The 22497-nt window shown below is 44.8% G+C and overlaps 1 protein-coding gene across 1 annotated transcript in view; it reads right to left on the bottom strand.

The window, feature by feature from the left end:
• Positions 1-948: 948 nt before the first annotated feature.
• LOC135552420 (histone-lysine N-methyltransferase ASH1L-like) overlaps positions 949-22497 on the bottom strand; it is a 44203-nt gene continuing 22654 nt past the window's right edge. Inside the window, 16 exon segments of the mRNA XM_064984015.1 lie at positions 949-3356; positions 3503-3947; positions 4321-4487; positions 4602-4774; positions 4892-5030; positions 5716-5806; positions 7973-8059; positions 8378-8659; positions 9925-10057; positions 10453-10507; positions 14486-14638; positions 15728-15891; positions 15996-16066; positions 16676-16831; positions 18558-18666; positions 20958-21104. Of these exon segments, the coding sequence (XP_064840087.1) occupies positions 3265-3356; positions 3503-3947; positions 4321-4487; positions 4602-4774; positions 4892-5030; positions 5716-5806; positions 7973-8059; positions 8378-8659; positions 9925-10057; positions 10453-10507; positions 14486-14638; positions 15728-15891; positions 15996-16066; positions 16676-16831; positions 18558-18666; positions 20958-21104 (2464 nt within the window). The 3' untranslated portion in view covers positions 949-3264.

Raw genomic sequence — 22497 nt, 5'->3', positions numbered from 1 at the left:
AAGCCAGAATATGGTTAGCAACTGCACATGGGAACAACGATGGTACTTTTTGGAGAAATGTCCTCTGGTCTGATGAAACAAAAATAGAGCTGTTTGGCTATAATGATCATCGTTATGTTTGAAAAAAAAGGGGGAGGCTTGCAAGCCGAAGAACACCATCCCAACCGTGAAGCACGGGGATGGCAGCATCATGTTGTGGGGGTGCTTTGCTGCAGGAGGGACTGGTGAACTTCACAAAATAGATGGCATCATGAGGGAGGAAAATTATGTGGATATATTGAGGCAACATCTCAAGACATCAGTCAGGAAGTTAAAGCTTGGTCGCAAATGGGTCTTCCAAATGGACAATGACCCCAGGCATATTTCCAAAGTTGTGGCAAAATGGCTTAAGGACAACAAAGTCAAGGTATTGGAGTGGCCATCACAAAGCCCTGGCCTCAATCCCATAGAACATTTGTGGGAAGAACTGAAAACACGTGTGTGAGCAAGGAAGCCTACAAACCTGACTCAGTTACACCTGCTCTGTCAAGGAGGAATGGGACAAAATTCACACAACTTATTGTGGGAAGTTTGTGGAAGGCCACCTGAAACGTTTGACCCAAGTTAAACAATGTAAAGGCAATGCTAACAAATACTCATTGAGTGTATATAAACTTCTGACCCACTGGGAATGTGATGAAATTAATAAAAGCTGAAATAAATCATTCTCTCTACTATTATTCTGACATTTCACATTCTTAAAATAAAGTGGTGTTCCTAACTGACCTAAGACTGGGAATTTGTACTAGCATTAAATGTCAGGAATTGTGAAAAACTGAGGGTAAATGTATTTGGCTAAGGTGTATGTAAACTTACGACTTTGCTTATAAATTCACCTGAATTATATTAAGGAAATCCAGAACACAATTGAACAATTCCTTTAAACATGATCAAAAAGTCAAGGCAAAATAAACATTCACAATAATGTAGTGCTTTTTATTAAAAAAAAAAAAAAACCCAAATAGAATATAAAACAAAAAGTAAAAACCAACAGAATTTTCATGACTTTAGAATCATAATTACAAACTTTTAACGAGTGGAAGAAGTTGACAAACTGTACACATCACAAAATGTCTGCCAGTCTGCCCATTTACAATTGCTTGCATCTTATTTTGTGATTGTCTAAAAAATAACTAAACAAATCACACAAAACACACAAATAGCCTACAAGCACAAGCATCATATTTATGACTGCTATCACAAAAACAGAACCAAAAAGGAAGAACTTATTTCGCTGACAGTTATACTTTTGTTTCTGTCATCTTTCATAATATCATAACATTTTTATGTTGGTTTGTTTTTTTAGTGTTCAACACTTTGCAGCAAAAACAAGGAGCATATTTTCTCCTCAAAAGTAAAATTATTGATATTAATTATTACAGCGACAGATGTAATTTCAGAGTCACTTATGTCCCAATGCCTTTTATGAAGTTCGTTTGACATTCTTCCCGCTCATGCAGTACATAGATGAATTTCATTTTTAGGGAACATAAATTCAGTTAAAATTCTTGTCATTCATTTAGGACAGTTGTGGTACATTTTACTGGACAAAAACACCTCTTCTTTCTCCTTCAAGCTTAAGTGTCTCGATTATAGTAATACAAATGGCAGACAATCATTATAATAATACATATGGGTCTGAGTTCTGTACAATACAATAATACACAAAATCTGTTATCAAGATATTGCTTTTGGAGACACTTCTCACATAATCCCAGTCTGTATATACATAACTTGGCACTGTACAACTTTCTGTCCTCTTTCTGTCAGTTTCTTTACTCTCTCGTCCTGTCAGTCCATCTTGATAGGACATTTCGGTCAAAGTCCCATTTTAAACAGAAGTGTTTGGAAAAAAGAAATCTCATCAAATCACACAAATTATTTAAAAGTATTCTCCATGGCAACCAGAACACATTTGAAGAATAAAATGTACAGCTAGAATTCCTCCCTCCCAACAAATACCCCTCACAGAATATATGAAAATATGACCACCACGATACATTTTATGTTTCCATAATTTCCCATAAAATGTTAATTGCCATCAAGCCCTTAATTTTTTTCTTTTTTTCTTCAAGAATTCTGGCAGATTACTGACACATAAATGTGCATACACATACGCACACACTCACGCAAGGCAGTCAGGGATCACGGCGTTCTAAGGCGTTACAGTAAGAGCCAGTGTTCCGCCACCTGACTTAGTTAAGCTGGTGAATCAGGTACTTCAGAAAGAGGGGTGAAGTGGACTGCCTCACAAACCAAACAAGACACTTGACTGACCAAAAGCGCACACTCCATCTTCTCAAAGACCACCAGCCATTCTCCCGTCCTTTCTTCTCTGTTCCTATATATATATATATATAAGATAATATACTTATTAAGTTGCTTTTCAGACTGGATCATCCAATACTGTGTGTTAGTGTGTCTCGTTGATACATTATAGAGCGCCAACAATATCCATGGTACCAAAGTGCAGTTGACCAACCTCGTTCCTGCTGCTTCTCTCCAAGTTCATCGTCAACAGTGTATGCTTACTGTACACTGCATAGCCTCTGAGGATAGTCCTGGTACATTAACCCTACGTTTAGCTTGTCATCACCACTTAGTCCCACTAGGGTGCGCCAGTCTCCAGTGTTCTCATTACCATTTGATGTTGTTTAAAAAATCGAAGTCAATATGAGTCTGTGGCTGCATGCCACAGCCATGTTCAGTACCACTTTGTTCCTTTATTTTGCTCATCAAAAATAATTGACTCAAGGTTGCACTGATGAGCCATGTATGGATAATGTGACACCTATGTAATTGTCTCTCTGTCCCAAGTAACAGGGCTGTCTTTGATGAATATATGTTCAATGCGCATTTTTAAGTGCATGGGGTACATTTTCCTATGTAAAAAAATTAAAAATAAAATATGCATTTGCATCGTACTTCAATAAGTCTGGGTCCACCCTCCTGAGAAGTCCTTGAGTCCCCTACAAAACTGTTATCAATGATCACGACTGCTGAGTGCACTGCTTCAAACCATTCATTTGTTGAGTTGTTTCATCACTTGAGATGAAAGGTTGGGGAAGAGGGGACACCACCTGAAGGGGAGCTAAGAGAAGGGGACCAACCTTTTCACTTTGTGGTGACCTTCTCTTTGTAAATGTCGTCTTCCCTCTTTCCATTTCCCCCCCACCTCTCCCAAGTAAATGAAAGGGGAATGTGCTTGCCAGGTAAGTGGCAACATCATTTTCTACCCACAAAGTCTCCGAATCCAAGTGTCCGTCTACGTAATCGCCGTCCTGACCCCTCCTCTAGAAGATAAGTGACATCTATGGCTGTTGGAAGAAGAGAGAGAAGTTACCAAACACCAATGACACGTTCAGTTAACTGTCTGATATTTCCCCTTCATCAACTCAACAGTTTCCATTCTTCATCAAACCACCCCTCTGTCGTAATACCCATTTCCTCATTGCCTGCTCACCGTTCTTATTGGGTGTTCTGTGTAGCAGATCCAGCAGAATCTTGTTTAGCCGATCCCTTTGCGCCTCCCTCCTGCCCAGTCCGGAGTGATGGAGGGGTGAGGAAGACATGGAGGGGAGGAGCTCCAGCACGTCAACTCCTCTCTCTGCCGTACCTTCCTCCAGCTCCCTATGCTTCTCTACCTCCTGCCCCGCCTCCTCCTCTTCTCCATCCCTTGGCCCATCTGGTCGCGTGGGTTGGACAGCGGTAGGGAGTGTGGGTTCTTCATGGGCAGTGTCCATGTCCCCCTCCACCAGTCTTCGGTTGCCACTCTCCGGACGGAAGTCGTCACCCTGGTCGCATGGGGAAGCGTCGTCCTCACAGGCCTCTCCAACTCCTTTGGGCCGCTCGCTCTTCCAGGCCGAACGCCCTCCGTTCCTCTTGTAGTTGTCAGGAACGTAGTGCGGCTGTGGCGAGGTTGGAAAGGAACAAAGGCTCTTTAAATTGACTTACAAGTTGCTCATACAGGACTTCATTTTTGGGATTATTAACAATTTGTTTTACTAACTGTGTATAAAGCTGGATCCCAATCTTCTCTCTTAGGATAACTAACGGTTTGCAAAAACACCCACGAAAAGTACGGTGAGCACATATCAGTCGTCACTGATGCCCAATCTACCTCTTTGACAAAACAAATTTGATACACTTCTCTAATTGCACTCAATTCAAGCCCATAACGGAACCTTATATCAATACTACCTCATCAAACTAGCCTCACTAAAACTACATACGGACACTTCAATACAAACAACCCCCACCCCTCCTCTTGGACCCTCTTACTGAGAAGTCTCTCTTGGGGGCCAGCCTCTTGGGGAAGTGGTTGAAGGCGTAGGGCTTAGTGCACACGGGGAAGCGGTTGCGGTGGATCTTGTAGAAGAGGTGCGCCGACTTGTCCAGGCGGTAGTCGCAGATGTACACGTCCTGCTCCTTCACTCCTTTCGGCCGCCCTGAGAAAAAAACAAACGCACCACAGGTCAGGTTAGGTAATTATGTGTGTTAGCTCAGTGTGTTTGTTTTGAACTCCCTTACAAAGTGTGTGTGTGTGCGTGCGTGAGTCTCACCTTTGCAGTAGGTGTAGAGATCGAGGACGCAGCAGGTCCCGACCACGGCCTCCAGAGGGATGATCTCGTAGAGTGGCACACGGAACAGCTCGTTGTGGTAGAAGCGGCGCGAGGGCGAGTGGTGCGTCTCGTGGGGCCTGAAGTAATGATGGCCAAAGGCAAACCTCTCACCCCTACAGGGCACCCACACAAAGAGACAAGAGCGTGTCAGAGGCAAAAATACAGCAATGAAATCGCTGAAGTTGCTCAGCGCTGGCTCAATGGGGCGTTCCCTTTTCCCCCTCCCTTACTTTTCACTCTTCCAGAGTTTCTCGATGCGGAAGATGTCTAGCTTGTCTCTGTTGACATGGGACAGGAGACGGTAGGACTGCCTGACTGGCTGGCCCTCTGGGGTGCGTCTGCTGTCCCTCATCAGGTACACACAGTCACCTGGTCAGACAGGTTACATAACATTATCATGATTTTTATTTATACATTTTTTTTTTTTTAAATTACCCTTTTTTTCTCCCCAATTTCGGGATTACGATCTTGTCTCATCGTTGCAACTCCCCAACGGGCTCGGGAAAGGTTGAGTCATGCGTCCTCTGAAACATGACCGACCAAGCCGCACTTCAAGCCGAACACTCGCTCGCTTTACCCGGAAGCCAGCTGCACCAATGTGTCGGAGGAAATACTGTTCAACTGACGACCGAAGTTAGCCTGCCCGCCACAAGGAGTTGCTAGAGCGCGATGGGCCAAGTAAAGCCCCCCCCCCCCCCCTGGGCAAAAGCCTCGCCAAACACGGACAACGCTGGGTCACGGCCGGCTGTGATACAGCCTGCGATCGAACCCCAGGCTGTAGTGATGCCGCAACACTGTGATATAGAGACTTATAGAGTGCTGCGCCACTCGGGAAGCCGGTACAAGGAACATTTATCACACCCCAAGTTGCTATACAACAATTATTCCTCAAGGCAAGCTGTGCAACTGACAAAAAAACTCGTCCGAAATGGCATGCTATTACCTATATAATGCACTACTTTTGACCAGAGCCCTGTACTTCTGAGCAGGGCCCGTTCAAAAGTAGTGCACTATATAGGGCATAGGCTGCCATGGTTATAGTCCCCTTCCATACCTTGGTGCAGCAGCAGTTCGTCTCGCAGCAGACAGATGTAGTAGATTGAGCCAGACTGGGCGTAGCTGGGCTGGGGCAGCATTGGCACCTCCTGGAGCACCAACGGGACAGGATATGACATCAGATCAAACAAGAAGATAAAACAAAAGACAAAGCATTCCTTTGAAATAACCACCTGTAAGGAGTGGAGTATCTGAAACAACAATGGCTATGTCCCAAATGGCACCCTATTCCCTGATACATTTTACAAGGAGCAATCTGCGATTGGTACATCCATTTTTGGACTTGTAAATTACTGATTATATATACCCATTGTTTCTTGAAGAATATAACTTATGAAATGCCTTATGAGCTTAGTTCAACTGTCATTCCCTATCAGAAACCAAAATATAACATTGTCTTACTCCATTGTTGGTAAGCAATGTAATTGTAAACAAATACTGTGTAGCCTCAAAACATGGTTAATACTGTACATTTGATATCATGGATGGTCAGTCCTTGAATCCATAGCTCTGTGTATACATTTGAGATTGGTTGTACACCCCCATCCCTCCACTGTTTTCCAAATCAGTGGCAGGGTGACGCTTTGTTAGTTTCAACTGCATATTGCCCCTTTATTGACACTTTCGGTAAAGTGTGTTGTGACTGTTAAATGCACTTTAAAAAAAAGTGATTTGATTATCTTAGTTTTGGGATGTGCATATCACCTTTTTCGTCACTGACTGAACACATCTCTCATGGGCTGTTTCGCAATATGCATACTACCGTGCTATGAGCACGCAAATTGATGCACAGGAGGGTAGGAGAATGAGTTCCAAATCAAAGATTGAGGCGCAAACGTTTATTGAAATTAATGGCGGACATTATTTGAGCTCAAGAGGAGAAAATAAACTCAGACTTTGGAATGAAATGTTGCCCATTCACATCTCATATGTTGCCTGATTGCAATATTTTATCTTGATACATTAATAAATACATACAGTACTCATTTTGGCATGTTTACCTGCCTACAATACCCACTTTAGTGTGCGTAGATCGCAAGCCCATTGTAAGTCAATAGAGCAAACTGGATCTCAAATGTAATATTTTATCCACACTCGTCCTCACAAGAACGCACTCAAGAGAGCGTCCATAAAGAATGCACTCGGAACATGAGTGTGGAGAATAGTAGTACGCATATTGAGAAACACCCATCGTCTGATAACCCACCTGTGACCTTCCAGTTTCTTTGAGGGGTTGGAATGGAAATAATTTTCCAATTGTTTCATTCTGAATCATTTCGTTTCATTCCATTGTTCTGACCAGCAAAATAAAGTTAGAACCGGTTTGAACACAAAAATAAACTTACGGTTTTATATCATTCCTTTCTGTTCCTTTTTAAACCAAATCATATATATTTTTCAAACATTTAGCTCGACATTGAATTACTTCACCAATCAGTGCAGATAGAGCAGCTTGCTATGGAGTGAGCAAGCTATAGCTGTTAACACACATTGGACAGACAAGGGTGGGGAGCAAGAGAGGGTGGAGGAAGAGGCTTGGCTTGAAGTGCTGGGCATCTTGTTATGACTTGCATTATCTGAATCAGGCCTCTCAGAATTATACCTACGCAGGAGTGGCTTTTATGAAGGAACTTTGAATGTCTTTGGCCTTCCGAGAGTTGGCTTAATTGTTGGACCAGAGCTAGTTAGCTAGCTAACTTGTGTGTGTGCAGAGAGGCACCAGAAATAAAAACATATCTTACCTTTTTGTAGTTAATAAATTCAATGTGAAATGTGATAACTATAGTATCCTTAACTATCATTGAAAAGGTTCATCTCTAATTAAAAATGTCTCTCCCTAATTTCAGAATCACGCTTGTAACGTCAGTAGGCTTACAGTTGTCTATGCTCCGGCGAGGGAGGGGCTGGTAGCCTACACACACACACAGTAGCAAAGATTTTTTGCTGGCAGCAGACACTGGAATTACGTTTCTGAGTGACATAGTGAGGGCTTTGCATAGGTGCTTTGTTTCATTTTTGGTGGGACTTGAAAATGCCCGGAACGTAAAATAACATTATTAACCAGATCCCATGCTTTTAAAATAACGGTTATGTTCCAGAATAGTATAGATCGCTTTCGTTCCCAGTTCTGATTCTGCCCCCCACCCCCTCCCAAAAATTTAGTTTTCTGTTCTGTTCCCTGAACTGGTTCCAACTTCTGGTTCCTATAGACCATGGGGTGTGATTGAGATTAGGTTAAGGGGGACAACACTCACCCTGTCCACAGGTCGGGGGTCGCACTGCTCACACAGGTAGTGTTCCACCTCCGCCTCCAGCCGCATGCAGTCGAAGTGCTGCCACACCTGAGAGACAGACGCATCACCGTTTACCCTGACACTACAATCACAGCCAAAACTAACGCTAACAATATATTAGACTACCACACTTAGTCATCTTTCCCACAATCAACTCGTGCTCTCAAAAACATTTCTTCCACTGACAGGAACACTCACCAGTCACTCAGAATCAACAGGCAGGTATTTGGAATCCAAACTGTATATTGCCTCATGGATTCAGTAAGGAACTGATATTCAGTTATATCCATATTCAGTTAGGCTAACATTCAACAACAGGTTAAACTCGGAGCCTGCAATGTTAGGCTGTGTCCCACGCTTTCTCACCATGCACTTCTCACACTGGATCATCAGGCCCTCGTCCTTGTACATGCCGCAGATGCAGCGGATGATGTCATCGTCCTTGTCGTGAGAGCCCGGCCAGCCCCCTCCGTGGTGGTGGTGATGATGGGCGTGGTCTCGCTCCAGTGAATCCGAACTGTCCGCTTCGCTGGCTGTTTCTCCGACAATTTCGTCAATCTGGACAGCGGCTTCGTGGCGCGCGCCGTAGTAGGCCTTCCTCAGCCGGCACACGTCCCTCCCTACTGACGACTTCCTCCCGTAGTATTTCTGCTAGGATGAAGGGAGCATAGGGCAATGACGTTGAGAATTTGGAAAATACAGTTTGTGTTTTGTAAAGCGAAGTAAAAGACCAGCTTACACCACAGCAACCTAAACAAGTTTGACCAGGCTTCCAGAATCCCACTTAGAATTCTAAACCCCTGCAAAATGATACATTTTCAGACAGATAGCAACTATGGCAAGAAGCTGCCATGTGGGGAATCGTGGCTCGTTTCAGCTTGTTGTTTCTTGTTATTGATACCGTGTCTTCTTTTGAGGCATTTTGATTCATCACGTCGATGCTAATATGGCTAAAATTTGGTAGCTAGCTAACCACCAACTGTAATGGTGTATTTGGGAGACAAGTGCTCATTGTACAAATGTATGTATATTTTCAATAATGATTTGGAGAGGAAATATAGTTTACATGTTGTCAACAATCCTTTGATTGTAAAGCCAAACCCGCCTGTTTTGATCTATGGTTGTGCACACATTGAATTTTGTTGCTAAATAACCCACCTGTCTATAGGGTTGACTACCCTTCAAAGGATTTGAGTGGCACTCACACAAGCCTCCACACAACACAAATGTAAATAAGAGTCCTCTGTGTGTAGGTGTGTGTGTAAAAAAGAGTCCACTGTGTGTAGGTGTGTGTGTAAAAAAGAGTCCTCTGTGTTTAGGTGTGTGTGTAAAAAACAGTCCTCTGTGTTTAGGTGTGTGTGTAAAAAAGAGTCCTCTGTGTTTAGGTGTGTGTGTAAGAAAAGAGTCCTCTGTGTTTAGGTGTGTGTGTAAAAAACAGTCCTCTGTGTGTAGGTGTGTGTGTAAAAAAGAGTCCACTGTGTGTAGGTGTGTGTGTAAAAAAGAGTCCTCTGTGTTTAGGTGTGTGTGTAAAAAACAGTCCTCTGTGTTTAGGTGTGTGTGTAAAAAAGAGTCCTCTGTGTTTAGGTGTGTGTGTAAGAAAAGAGTCCTCTGTGTTTAGGTGTGTGTGTAAAAAACAGTCCTCTGTGTGTAGGTGTGTGTGTAAAAAAGAGTCCTCTGTGTTTAGGTGTGTGTGTAAAAAACAGTCCTCTGTGTTTAGGTGTGTGTGTAAAAAAGAGTCCTCTGTGTGTAGGTGTGTGTGTAAAAAACAGTCCTCTGTGTTTAGGCGTGTGTGTAAAAAAGAGTCCTCTGTGTGAAGGTGTGTGTGTAAAAAACAGTCCTCTGTGTTTAGGTGTGTGTGTAAAGGAACAGTGGCTATGTATATCCAATAAGGAGGAGGGTTGAGGGAGACCCACCTCTGCGTTGCGGAACACTTTGAGCATGTCAGTGTCAAATGCCTCCACGGTCTTGTAGTGCCCTGTGGTGATTTGCTTCTCAATGGTACTCAGGTCCAGCGGGTCTGACACCTTCTCATAGTACTGCGTGTTCCTGGACACACACGCACGCACGCACGCACGCACGCACGCACGCACGCACGCACGCACGCACACACACACACACACACACACACACACACACACACACACACACACACACACACACACACACACACACACACACACACACACACACACACACACACACACACACACACACACACACACACACACACACACACACACACACACACACGAGTCATGGGGTGAGAGTCAAAACTGTGCCTCTTGTCTCATGAATCCAAACATGATCGTAATGGTCGCAAGAAGCGATAAGAACACTGAGGGTGTTGGATAACACACAAAGCGTTGCACAACACACCTACATACAGTAAACATCGGTGAAAGAGCAAGCATGCACACACAAACAAACAAGCAAAAACATACCGCTTTCTTGAGGGTAGGTTTACCAGTGGAGCTGCAAGGGTCTGACCAGCTGAGTCTATGGAAAGAGAGATGTTTCATTATCTTCAGCAGAGTACCTTCTACTTTTATAGTGCATCAATATACTCAGGGAAAAATGAGTCTGCACACTTTAATCAGATCTACAACAGCAGATGTTTGTAGAAGCAAAAGCCAAACAGGTAAGCCAGTAGTAGTGGTCAGTACACGCACATGGACTGAGTCCTGTTGAGACTGTGTTGCGTAACACAGAAGTGTTGACTTTGTCAAGTCTTTGCCATTTGACCCCAGTTTCTCTGAAGGCACCAGGGATGTTTAGAGACTAGGAAGTTCATGGGAAGTGTAACATCTGCGCCCAACTCACACTCCCAACTCACACTTAGATCCCCAGAACGCTGATCGATCACTTTCCAGCTCACTGTCCAGATCCCAATCACCGGAATTCTAATCACTTGTTCACACACCTGCATGTCATCATCCCAGAATATTTAGTTCAGTTCCTTGCACCCCATCACTGTGAGGTATTGTTTGTTTTGAGACACTTCTCTCAGAGCACTGTTTTTTCCCGTCCTTCACTCCTGCCGTGTAGGATAGTTGTTGCCTGCCTCACTCAACACTTTTTGCCAATTCCCTGCCTGTACTGTTGCCATCTTGGACCTACCGTGTATGACCTTCTGCCTGCCCCTGGACCCAGCTACCTGCCTTCTCCCAAGGTCCCTTCCAATAAACACCTGCTGCGCTCTGTGCTTGAAACCAGCTCTCTGTCTCCTATCGTGTTCATTACAGGAAGGAGTTCAGTGTGTGCGCAAGTTTGTGAGTGAGTAATCGAGAGAGTGTGAGTATGCTGGAGGGGTGGTTGGTGTTTACAGGGAAGGCTCACACACCCACACCCGTGTACACACAAAGCTCTGCCATCCCTTACAGCTGGGTTCCCCAACTGGCGGCCCGTGGGCCAAGTCTGCCCCGCCTGCAATATTATTTGGCCACACAAAGCCCCCCAAAATAATGATTAATATTTTTTTCATTTAAAATGATAATAAAAACATCTCGGGCCCGACATGCAAAAATTCCAAAATGCAATGTTCCAAGAAGGAAGTTACACCACCTAAATAATGCAAAAGTTACATATTAACTTAATTCATGAGGAGAGAGAATGCAGGAGACTAATAACTAATAAAGCAGGCAGCGGGCCATTTTGTAGGGAGCCGCTGAAACGCAATTAACAGGAGGTGAACAGCGCCTGGTGCTGAAAATATACAGTACCAGTCAAAAGTTTGGACACACCTACTCGTTTAAGGGTTTTTATTTGTAGAATAATAGTGAAGACGTCAGAACCATGAAAAAACACATATGAAATCATGTAGTAACCAGAAGTGTTAAACAAATCATAATATATTTGAAATTCTTCAAAGTAGCCACCCTTTGCCTTGATGACAGCTTTGCACACTCTTGGCATTCTCTCAACCAGCTTCATGAGGTAGTCACCTGGAATGCATTCCAATTAACAGGATGTGCCTTGTTAAAAATTAATTTGTGAAATTTCTTTCCTTCATAATGCGTTTGAGCCCATCAGTTGTGTTGCGACAAGGTATGGGTAGTATAAAGAAAATCACCCTATTTGGTAAAAGACCAAGTCCATATTATGGCAAGAACAGCTCAAATAAGCAAAGAGAAACAACAGTCCATCATTACTTTAAGACATGAAGGTCAGTAAATCTGGAAAATTTTAAACTTTTAAAGTTTCTACAAGTGCAGTCGCAAAAACCATCAAGCGCAATGATGAAACTGGCTCTCATGAAGACCGGCACAGGAAAGGAAGACCCAGAGTTACCTCTGCGGCTAAGCATAAGTTCACTAGAGTTACCAGCCTCAGAAATTGCAGCCCACATAAATGCTTCACAGAGTTCAAGTAACACACACATCTCAACATCAACTGTTCAGAGGAGACTGCGTGAATCAGGCCTTCATGGTTGAATCGCTGCAAAGAAACCACTACTAAAGGACACCGATAAGAAGAAGTGACTTGCTTGGGCCAAGAAACACGCGCAATGGACATTAGACTGGTGGATATCTGTCCTTTGGTCTGATGAGTCCAAATTTGAGATTTTTGGTTCCAACTGCTGTGTCTTTGTGAAACAGAGTAAGTGAACAGATGATATCTGCATGTGTGGTTCCCACCGCGAAGCATGGAGGAGGAGGTGTGATGGTGTGGAGGTGCTTTGCTGGTGATACTGTCAGTGATTCATTTAGAATTCAAGGCACACTTAACCAGCATGGCTACCACAGCATTCTGCAGCGATACACCATCCCATCTGGTTTGCGCTTAGTTGGACTATCATTTGTTTTTCAACAGGATAATGACCCAACACTCCTCCAGGATGTGTAAGGGCTATTTGACCAAGAAGGAGAGTGATCATCAGAAGACCTGGCCCCCACAATCACCTGACCTCAACCCAATTGAGATGGTTAGGGATGAGTTGGATTGCAGAGTGAAGGAAATGCAGCCAACAAGCGCTCAACATATGCGGAAACTAGTGATGCACCGGTATGACATTGTTTGTACAGTTAAATAGTTAACACACACACACGGACGCAGCGGTCTAAGGCACTGCATCTCAGTGCAAGAGGCATCACTACAGTCCCTGGTTCGAATCCAGGCTGTATCATATCCGGCTGTGATTGGGAGTCCCATAGGGCGGCGCACAATTGGACCAGCGTCGTCCAGGTTTGACCGGGGTAGGTCGTCATTGTAAATAAGAATTTGTTCTTAACTGACTTGCCTAGTTAAATAAAGGTCACACACACACACGCACATACACAATGGCCAAAAAGTTTGTCCCCATTATCAGTCAAATCAAAACCTATTTATTTCACTTACTTGCTCATTGTTAATTTGTTCAGTCGTTTCATTCTCAACCAGGATTTCTATGGAATGCATTTTGGGTCTTTGCGTGTCAAAAAAGATACACATCAAATAACACTATTTGATGTGTGAAATAGATTGGTCAACAATCAGGACCTGAATATGACCTTACGTCACGTAATCATTTTACATAGTTATTACACATTGATTACACTATCCCTCATATTTCATATGCCACAATGATTCATCGATACGTATACTACGATGCTGATAAAGTTGTCTCGCGCACCTTCAGTGCTGGTCATGAATAAATGCCAGCTAGCTCATGGATCCAAACAATGTTCTATGTGAAGCTAGCCATAATATGGATTAGCCACAATAGCAGACTTAGCAGTTAGCCTTCAAAATAAAAAGTATGTAATTGACAGTGAGGCAAATCAATACAAATAGTAGAATTATACCATAATTTAATAGATCATGCTAAACGAGGTTGGAATGTTGTTATATAAAATCAACAAAAGACAATAATTTGTTAATTTGACAAAAATCTGTTGAAATCACACTGGATCTATTATACTTTAAAATTGCATTGGGGACATACTTATTTAACTGTACAGCCTTACCTATGGATTGTGGATCACTGACATGGGGTATCAGTCTACTTAGTGACACCCAGAGAACTTTAACGCCGTAGCTATTATTGCTTGACTCTGAAACAACTGTGAATTGAGCCACATTTATTGTCAACCTATGTGTATTGAACACTATTCCCGAGGAAAAACAATACTGCGTGGATGTTTTGGAGTCTGATAAATATCTTGGGTATTGAGTAGACTGGTACCCCATTTCATTGATCCCCAATCCTTAGGTAAAGCTGTACAGTGCCATATGAATGTCAATACACACAATAGGCTGATTGGGGAGGTGATTTCACACAGTCGCAGTCCCGCGATAACAGCTACAATGTTAATATTTACGTAAACTCTTCAGAGTTGTGTTCTGTAGGTGTCACCGAGTAGACTGATACCTCATTTCATTGCTTCCCATTCCAACCTGGTTTAACATTATCTAGTCTAAATATGGCATGATTCCACCAATTGTAAACTTCTGCATCACGTTCAAAAATGTGATTCAGAAATTAAATTTGTCACTGACCCTTGTAGCTGGTGATCATGTCACAGATCTCCTTGAAGATGTGCGCCAGGCGGGCGGTGCGGGTGACCTCCGTGTTCTCCTCGGCCGCCGCCAGCCTCCGCGTGCGCACCGACCGGGACGTCTGTAGCGCCGAGAACTGTGTCAGGAACACGTCTGCGGAGACAAAGGGACACACGCACAGGGCGATTGAGTCGACAAACACTCCCCTCGACGCCACATACAAAAAACAGCATTCATATTCCGGATTTAACTGGGGTTTCTCCGAAAAGCTTTGTAGCACTAACGTCATCATAAGTCTATTGTAGGGAAGGGATTAAATATTATCTTAGTGCTACAAAGCTTTTGGGAAAACTTACCCCTGGCACATTCCTGCATATAGAAATATACTGAGCAAAAATATAAACGCAACAATTTCAACAATTTTACTGAGTTATATGAACTGTAGGGAAATCAGCCAATTGAAATACATTCATTCGGCCCTAATCTCTGGATTTCACATGATTCGGCATGGGCCAATCAGAATGAGTTACCCCACAAAAGGGCTTTATTACAGACAGAAATACTCCTCAGTTTCATCAGCTGTCCGGGCGGCTGGTCTCAGACGAGCCCACAGGTAATGTGGAGGTCTGATGTGGAGGTCCTGGGCTGGCGTGGTTACACGTGTTCTGTGGTTGTGAGGTTGGTTGGACATACTGCCAAATTCTCAAAAACAATGTTGGAGGCGGCTTATAGTAGAGAAATGAACATTCAATTCTCTGGCAACCACTCTGGTGGACATTCCTGCAGTTAGCATGCCAATTACATGCTCCCTCAACTTGAGGCATCTGTGGCATTGGGTTGTGTGTCAACAGTACAAGGTGCACCTGTGTAATGATCATGCTGTTTAATCAGCTTCTTGATATGCCACACCTGTCAGGTGGATGGATTATCTTGGCAAGGGAGATATGCTCACTAACCGGGATGTAAACTAATTTCTGCACAAAATGTTTAAAATTTTGAGGATCTTTTATTTCAGCTCATGAAACATGGGACCAACACTTTACCTGTTACGTTCATATTTCTGTTCAGTATAGAATGATTATTCTATTCATTCTAGTTCTGTTTTCCTGCACATGTGGGGTCTCACACACCCTTGACGCCTCACACACACACACACACACACACACACACACACACACACACACACACACACACACACACACACACACACACACACACACACACACACACACACACACACACCTGACTTGATGTTTCCATCGTCGCGGATGACTCCTCCCCAGCGTGTGTAGATGGACAGGCCACCACTGGCCTCCCTCTCGCCCTCCCTCTTCAACAGCTCCTGCTTCTCCCTCATCTTCTCCCAGTTCCTCAGTAGGAACACACAGTGCTTCAGCACAAAGTTCCTGAGCCACAGGGAGAGAGTGGTGAGTGTGTGTGTTCTGTTTGCGTGGGTATGTGTGCGTGAAGGGCGGATGGGGTGCGTTTGGCACGTGTGCTGTGTGTGTACCTCTCTCTGTTGGACATGGGTTTCATAAGAAGGTGGGGATAAAACTTGCTGCTGTCACTTGAATCCTCCTCCTTGGGAAAAGAGAAGAGGGAGAGAGTTAGAGATAAAGGAGTACTGATCCTATGCTGTCACTTGAATCCTCCTCCTTGGGAAAGGAGAAGAGGGGGAGAGTTAGAGATAGAGGAGTACTGATCCTATGCTGATGTCACTTGAATCCTTCTCCTTGGGAAAAGAGAAGAGGGGGAGTTAGAGATAAAGGACTACTGATCCTATGCTGCTGTCACTTGAATCCTCCTCCTTGGGAAAGGAGAAGAGGGGGAGAGTGAGAGATAAAGGAGTACTGATCCTATGCTGCTGTTCAGTCCAGCCCTCTCACTATTCAAGTCCATGTCATTTTTTTAATCGAACCTTCCACCCCAGAAAAAGCTCCTTTGAAACAAAGAACTACTCTGTTCTACATGCACAGTGCCCCTTAAAATAAACTTAGCCGCTCTCTAGGTTACAGAGCTAAAGACATGGCAAAATATTGACTGATTTAGGAACAGAATACAATGTCTTTGCTTTTAGGCTCCATAAAAACGCTGTGTTAAAACGTTTGATGACGGTAAATATCAAAGACCCATTGCAGTGGCAGTAGCAAGACACCTGATATAACATTTCTTCTAGTCTCTCTCCCTTACACGCACTCGTTTTTTCAGCTGGTGCTTGGACTTGCGTTTCTCCTTGAGTCGACCCAGCCGCCGTGCCCCGCCTGTCTTTCCAGGCATCCCGTTGATTCGCTGGCTTTTCCCTCCGATGATGCCCCGGCAGCCCTCTGAGCCACATTTACACACTTGCTGTAGAGAGAGTGAGAGCGAGAGAGAGCGAGGGGAGTAGAGAGAGAGAGGGGAGTAGAGAGAGAGAGGGGAGTAGAGAAAGAGAGGGGAGGAGAGAGAGAGAGGGTAGTAGAGAGAGAGTGAGTGGAGTAGAGAAAGAGAGGGGAGTAGAGAGAGAGAGGGGAGTAGAGAGAGAGAGGGGAGTAGAGAGAGAGAGGGGAGTAGAGAAAGAGAGGGGAGGAGAGAGAGAGAGTGGAGTAGAGAGAGAGAGCGAGTGGAGTAGAGAAAGAGAGGCGAGTAGAGAGAGAGAGAGAGAGGGGAGTAGAGAAAGAGAGGGGAGTAGAGAGAGAGGGAGTAGAGGGGAGTAGAGAGAGGGGAATAGAGAAAGAGAGAGACGGAAGTAGAGAGAGAGGGGAGTAGAGAGAGAGAGGGGAGTAAAGAGAGAGAGAGATGGGAGTAGAGAGAGACGGAAGTAGAGAGAGAGGGGAGTAGAGAGAGAGAGAGGGGATTAGAGAGAGAGGGGGGAGTAGAGAGAGCGAGAGAGAGAGGGGAGAGAGCGAGGGGAGTAGAGAGAACAAGGGGAGTAAAGAAAAAGAGGAGGAGAGAGAGAGAGAGGGGAGTAGAGAGAGAGGGGAGTAGAGAGAGAGCGGGGAGGAGAGAGAGAGAGCGAGAGAGAAGAAAAGAAAGAGATGGGAGTAGAGAGAGAGAGGGGAGTAGAGAGAGAGAGGGAGAGATGGGAGTAGAGAGCGGGGAAGACAGAGAGAGATGGGAGTAGAGAGAGAGGGAGAGCGAGAGAGGGAAAGCGAGAGAGAGAGGAGAGTAGAGAGAGAGAGGGGAGTAGAGAGAGGGGGAGAGATGGGAGTAGAGAGCGGGGAGGAGAGAGAGAGGGGAGTAGAGAGAAAGGTGGAGTAGAGAGAGAGAGGGGAGTAGAGAGAGAGAGGGAGAGCGAGAGAGGGAAAGCGAGAGAGAGAGGAGAGTAGAGAGAGAGAGGGAGTAGAGAGAGGGGGAGAGATGGGAGTAGAGAGCGGGGAGGAGAGAGAGAGGGGAGTAGAGAGAAAGGTGGAGTAGAGAGAGAGAGGGGAGTAGAGAGAGAGAGGGAGAGCGAGAGGGGAGTAGGGAGAGAGAGGGAAGTAGAGAGAGACAGGAGTAGAGAGAGAGAGAGGAGTAGAGAGAGAGGGGGAGTAGAGAGAGAGGGGAGTAGAGAGAGACGGAGAGCGAGAGGGGAGCAGAGAGAGAGGGGGAGTAGAAAGAGAAGGGAGTAGAGAGAGGGGAGTAGAGAGAGAGAGAGAGAGAGAGAGGGAGAGGGGAGTATAGTGAGAGAGGGGAGTAGAGAGAGGGGAGTAGAGAGAGGGAGAGCGAGAGGGGAGTAGAGAGAGAGAGAGGGAGAGCGAGAGGGGAGTAGAGAGGGGAGTAGAGAGCGGGGAGTAGAGAGGGGAGTAGCGAGACGGGAGTAGAGAGAGGAGAGTAGAGAGAAGGGAGTAGAGATAGGGGAGTAGAAAGAAGTAAGCAGCAGTAGGAGGGAGAATGTAAGGGGAGAGAAGTTCAAGGTAAGAGGTGACACAGGTAAAGGAATGTGAAGTGTGTGCCAAAAACAGGAAAAGGGAACGGTGTGGAGAGTGGGCTCTTGGATGCTAAAACAACCCAGATAAATTTTTTGCCGCGGCACAAACAGATCTGGAACAAGGCTAAATTGGGGCTGTAACTGGGAGTGGATCAGGGAAAATGGTTGATGTGCCGCCACACCCACCTGCTCTTCAGTGTTGAAGGAGTGGAAGTTGTAGTCGTAGGTGAGCTCCGTGCCACTGCTCATGTCCTTGAGGGCAAAGAGGCCGATCCTGTACACTCCATTCACCGACCTGCAGGAGCAACAGACACAAGGGAAGAAGAGTGAGGGAGAACTCAGATTTGCCCAGGCAGGCTATGAAATGGCTACCCGGACTATTTGCATTGTGTGCCCCCCCCACCCCTCTTTTTACGCTGCTGCTACTCTCCTTTTAGCATATATGCATAGTCACTTTAACTATATCTACTTGTACATGCTACCTCAATTGGACCGACCAACCAGTGCTCCCGCACATTGACTGACCGGGCTATCTGCATTGTGTCCCACCACCTCCCAACCCCTCTTTTTTACGCTACTGCTACTCTCTGTTCATCATATATGCATAGTCACTTTAACCATATCTACTTGTACATACTACCTCAATGAGCCTGATTAACCGGTGTTTTATTTCTTTACTTACCTAATTGTTCACCTAATACCTTTTTTGAACTATTGGTTAGAGCCTGTAAGTAAGCATTTCACTGTAAGGTCTATTCGGCGCATGTGACAAATATACTTTGATTTGAACTTGAGCCTAGGGCACAGCCAGAGCATAGGGCACAGCCAGAGCATAGGACACAGCCAGAGCATAGGGCACAGCCAAAGCATAGGGCACAGTCAGAGCATAGGGCACAGCCAGAGCATAGGGCACAGTCAGAGCATAGGGCACAGTCAGAGCATAGGGCACAGCCAGAGCATAGGGCACAGCCAGAGCATAGGGCACAGCCAAAGCATAGGGCACAGTCAGAGCATAGGACACAGCCAGAGCATAGGGCACAGCCAAAGCATAGGGCACAGTCAGAGCATAGGGCACAGTCAGAGCATAGGGCACAGTCAGAGCATAGGGCATAGTCAGAGCATAGGGCACAGTCAGAGCATAGGGCACAGTCAGAGCATAGGGCAGTCAGAGCATAGGGCACAGTCAGAGCATAGAGCACAGTCAGAGCGTAGGGCACAGTCAGAGCATAGGGCACAGCCAGAGCATAGGGCAGTCAGAGCATAGGGCACAGCCAGTGCATAGGGCACAGTCAGAGCATAGGGTATAGCCAGAGCATAGGGCACAGTCAGAGCATAGGGCTCAGCCAGAGCATAGGGCTCAGCCAGAGCATAGGGCACAGTCAGAGCATAGGGCACAGTCAGAGCATAGGGTTCTGGTAAAAAGTGCACTATACAGGGAATAGGATGCCATTTCGGGAGCAGACTTTTTTAATCTCCCTGCACAGCACAACCGTGTAGGCTGCACTTTGCTGTCTAATGTACTCATTCTGGGAGGACAAAAAGCATTTTCAGCACATTGTCTAGGGGCACTAATACAGCTGTGTCCAAGGCCCCAGCTACAACGTTGTATAATCACTATTCTGTGACAAGATGGAGGACTGGCTTCACGCTGGAAATGCTCTATCCCTGTAGAATGTCTTATTCGAGGCCCACTCCACAACACCCCACAGCACTACAGAGAGACAGTTGTTAGATCGGTGTGTCCTAGTTAACTCACTAGACCTTCAAGAAGGAAAACAGGTATTTTCTCAAAGGTCCTTAACCGTTTTTACGGTCTGTGTTCAGGCCCTTTTGGGGTTAACAAAACCTTAAACAATGGAGAAGCTATTTTATTAACTTCAACTGTCCACCAAGAGTTACTGAAATGCCTCTTAACATTTTAAACACACCGTTTAAGTGGAGGTCCTCCTGTTTTAATTACTTTCAATATCGTAACCTTGGTTTAACTTGTGTTCTACCTTTCATGTATTATTCCTTGTAAAAAATAACAAGCTTTATAGACACTTAGTAAATCGTACCATTGTGTGTTATTAACAGACTGTCTTCTGTACTAGAGGGGGTGTCCTGGACATTAGCCTAATGACTTTCAATGGAGAATATCCATTGAACATGCTTTTTAGTAAGTAGCAAGTGTGCAAACATGTCGGTTGGCTTGGTCTGTGTCCAAGAAACCATTCCTAGGTGAACCTCAAACACTACTAAAGTTGAACTGTGTGGCTAAAGTGATAGAGCATGGTGCTTTCAATGCCAAGGATCGCAGGTTCTATTCCCACTCAGACGGTCTGGATAAAAGCGTCTGTGAAATGGCATGTTGTTGTAGTAGATCGCAGGTTCTATTCCCACTCAGACGGTCTGGATAAAAGCGTCTGTGAAATGGCATGTTGTTGTAGTAGATCGCAGGTTCTATTCCCACTCAGACGGTCTGGATAAAAGCGTCTGTGAAATGGCATGTTGTTGTAGTAGATCGCAGGTTCTATTCCCACTCAGACGGCCTGGATAAAAGCGTCTGTGAAATGGCATGTTGTTGTAGTAGTAGTACTAACTCACCACTTCTGCATCTCACAGTTGGGTTCACAGCTGTGGTTGATGAAGCGGGCCTCGTTGCCCATCCGGTAGCTGTCGATCACCATGCCGCTGTCCAGGTTCAGACAGTATTGGCCGCTGTGGGAGAAGTACTGCTCCATCATGCGACTTCTACAGGACACACAGAGGGGGGAGAGAGAGGGACATTAGAAGACATGGATATGAGAATACAAAGCAGAGTTTAGGAAAACAGATGAACACCACAGAACCATTCAAAAGGCCCACAAAAATAATAATGATTTAACATGAAAGAACAATAGATTTGGTGGCGAATCCTTGCTAACTTCCACTTAAGGGTGTGTTTGTAAATTCGCTCTGGCTATCTACTCCGATTTCAGAGCACTCTCGTCTAAGTGTGCCAGAGCGTAGAATAGCTGATGAATTTACGAACGCTCAACACCCGATGAATATGGCCGGTGTCAGTAAACCTCTGCAAAAAAAGCGTCATTAAATTGTTGCCAGCAGCACAGTTGCAGTCACCAACGCTCTGGATAACATAAAAACTGCCTAACCAGCTCTGCTAGCGTGAGAAAAATGGCCAGAGTGAGGTGTTACGAATGGACAATCTGACAATGCTCTGAATTTACTAATGCCTAGAGCGCACTCTTGCACTCAAGAGTGAATTTACGAACGCACCCTAGTTATAAATTGATGTCAATGGGAGACTAAGGGCTCTATTTTCAACTGGCACTAGGGAGGTGCAAGTGTCAAACGCATGTTACCTGACTTGTCTAAGATCAGTGATCTTGCGTTGAAGTGGGAGGGGTGCCAATATCCTCCTAACAATTCAGTCCTCCACCATATCAACAACAGATTCTTTATAGAGAATGTGTGTGTGTGTGTGGGGGGGGGGGGGGGGGTTAATGGGGGTCTATCAGTCTATATTATATATATAGATGTTTTTTTAAGACACTGCATACAACTGACAGGAGACTCCTATTCTGTATAGAAGTGTGAACATTATGTGTTTAAAAGACATTCAGGCCTACATGTGCACACAGTGCCATGGAAAGCCCAGCCTATCAATAATGGGTTTGGCTCATGAGATTGCTTTGAAATACATATGAATCACCAAAGCTTTATCGAAAGATCAACTTAGGGAGGAGCAAAACAATGAGCCAATATCCCCCTTTTAATTATTATTTTAGCCAACTTCCATTATTATTTTGGATGTGTGTAAAACCCTCCATAGTCTACCTTAATATTATATGCCCACGGGGAGCAATTATGGTGCCTGTAACTGTATTTAAACAGAGCCTATTTAAATCCAGTTGTTTAGTTGTTATTAGAATTTCTGTCACATCTACTCCCGCCACTGGTCCTGGGATCCATCATTACACGCACCTGGCATCATTCATTACGCGGACCTGCACATCATCATCATCAGACACACCTGGACTCCAGTACCTCACTTATACTAGGGATGCACGATATATCGGTGAACATATCGGAATCAGCCGATATTAGCTAAAAATGCAAATATTTAAAGCTGATGTGCAAAACC

This window comes from Oncorhynchus masou, chromosome 13 (assembly GCF_036934945.1).
Source record: "Oncorhynchus masou masou isolate Uvic2021 chromosome 13, UVic_Omas_1.1, whole genome shotgun sequence".
Classification (NCBI taxonomy): domain Eukaryota; kingdom Metazoa; phylum Chordata; class Actinopteri; order Salmoniformes; family Salmonidae; genus Oncorhynchus; species Oncorhynchus masou.
Note: the sequence above shows the minus strand (reverse complement) of the source record. Positions and strands in the feature narration are given on the sequence as shown.